The sequence below is a fragment of the Arachis duranensis genome, chromosome 9 (assembly GCF_000817695.3).
Source record: "Arachis duranensis cultivar V14167 chromosome 9, aradu.V14167.gnm2.J7QH, whole genome shotgun sequence".
Lineage (NCBI taxonomy): Eukaryota > Viridiplantae > Streptophyta > Magnoliopsida > Fabales > Fabaceae > Arachis > Arachis duranensis.
In genome coordinates, this window is record NC_029780.3 from 88,079,698 (window position 1) to 88,081,636 (window position 1,939).

The 1,939-nt window shown below is 46.2% G+C and overlaps 1 protein-coding gene across 1 annotated transcript in view; it reads left to right on the forward strand.

Moving 5' to 3' along the window:
• Nucleotides 1–1,425: 1,425 nt before the first annotated feature.
• LOC107466133 (extensin-like) overlaps nucleotides 1,426–1,939 on the forward strand; it is a 10,334-nt gene continuing 9,820 nt past the window's right edge. Inside the window, exon 1 of the mRNA XM_016085120.1 lies at nucleotides 1,426–1,667. Coding sequence (XP_015940606.1) covers nucleotides 1,426–1,667 — 242 coding nt within the window. The remainder of the gene's footprint in view (nucleotides 1,668–1,939) is intronic.

The following is a 1,939-nucleotide window of genomic DNA, read 5'->3' on the forward strand; positions in this document are numbered from 1 at the left end:
TCCACTTCCGGGCCCACTTGGTGTGTGCTTGGGCTGAGCAATGAAGCATTTTTCGTGTAGAGACTCTTCTTGGCGTTAAACGCCAGCTTTTATGCCAGTTTGGACGTTTAACTCCCATTTTCGCTGGGATTTCTGAGGGTGACTTTGAACGCCGGTTTGAGCCATCAAATCTTGGGCAAAGTACGGACTATCATATATTGCTGGAAAGCCCAGGATGTCTAATTTCCAACGCCGTTGAGAGCGCGCCAATTGGGCTTCTGTAGCTCCAGAAAATCCACTTCGAGTGCAGGGAGGTCAGAATCCAACAGCATCTGCAGTCCTTTTTAGTCTCTGAATCAGATTTTTGCTCAGGTCCCTCAATTTCAGCCAGAAAATACCTGAAATCACAGAAAAACACACAAACTCATAGTAAAGTCCATAAAAGTGAATTTTAACTAAAAACTAATAAAAATATACTAAAAACTAACTAGATCATACTAAAAACACACTAAAAACAATGCCAAAAAGCATACAAATTATCCGCTCATCAGGAGGGTAGGGCAGAAAATTGGTGCGTGCGGCCTTGGTGCGGGCGTGGTGCGTTGGTGCGTGCTGCAGAATGCTGCCCTGCCCTCGCGGAGGGCAGGGCAGAAAAGTTTGGTGCGCCAGATTGGTGCCTTGGTGCGCTGCTGGTGCTGCCGAATGATGCTTTGGTGCGCCAGATTGGTGCGCTAGCCGTGCCACAACAAAATGCTGCCCTGCCCTCGCGGAGGGCAGGGCAGTGTTTCCAAACTGAAGTCCCGCGTTCGAGACATGGCTGAAACACACGCTACTTATTTTCCTTGGCTTTCTTGGCACCATAATGAAGCCTAGTTCCTTGCTTTCTCATTGTCCCGTGTTCAACTCTTGTGGCAAGCATTGGTAGGCTTTTTCCTTTGATTTATTTTCCATGAAGGCCCGATACTGCCCTTGTGGAGGGCAGGGCAAGGTTTTGCTCTTCTTTGATCCAAGGCACAATTTTGTGCTCTGCCCTTGTCGTGGGCAGGGCAGAGTTGCCTTTCAAGCTTTGTTCCCTTATGTTGCCCTCCTAGAAGGCAGTGTACCCTTGTGGAGGGCAATGCTTGCTTCCCTCCTTCATAAGCCACGCCTTTTTCTCCTTTGGCCACACTTTTCCTCCTTTGGCCACACTTTCTTAGGCAACGCTTTCTCTTTTCTTCTTTTCTTCACCTACAATCAACCAAAATAACCACTCAAAGTATCACTAAATTCACAAGGCTTATAAATCAATTAAAATTAGCTTAAACCTCATGAGTTAGCATCAAATTAATGGTAGTTGCTTGATCTAAAGAAGTTATGCATTTTCATTCCAAATCACTCACTTAGGATGCAAGAAAGTGCATAAAAACTAATAAAACAAGTGAAATTAGCTTGAAAAATGGGTATATGATGACTTGTCATCAGCGCCCCCTCCCGAAACCCTCTCCTCCCTCTCTTCTCCCCAACCCCTCAACCACCACCCAGCCACCACCACCGACAACCCCCGCCACCGCCAAGCCACCGCCGCCGTGCCAACCACCGCCACCGCACCGGACGCTACCTCCAATTTCCCCCGGTCACTTTTCTGCCCCACTCGCCTTAATTCGTCTACCAGGTTCCGCATCACGTCCCCTTCTATCCATTCGTAGTTCGTTCATATTTTTCTGTTTTTGTTCATATTTAGGCTAGTTAGATATGCATGTTGTAGTGGATTCTAGGTTGTTAGGTAGCCTAGGATGTGGTTAGTGGATTTAGGCTTGATAATTTCTGCTGTACCTCGAGTATTAATGCAATTACTATTGTTCTTCTATTCAATTTAGCTTATTCTTGTTCTAAGATATTACTTGTTCCTCAACTTGATGAATGTGATGATTCGTGACACTCATCATCATTCTCACCTATGAACGTGTGCCTGACAACCACC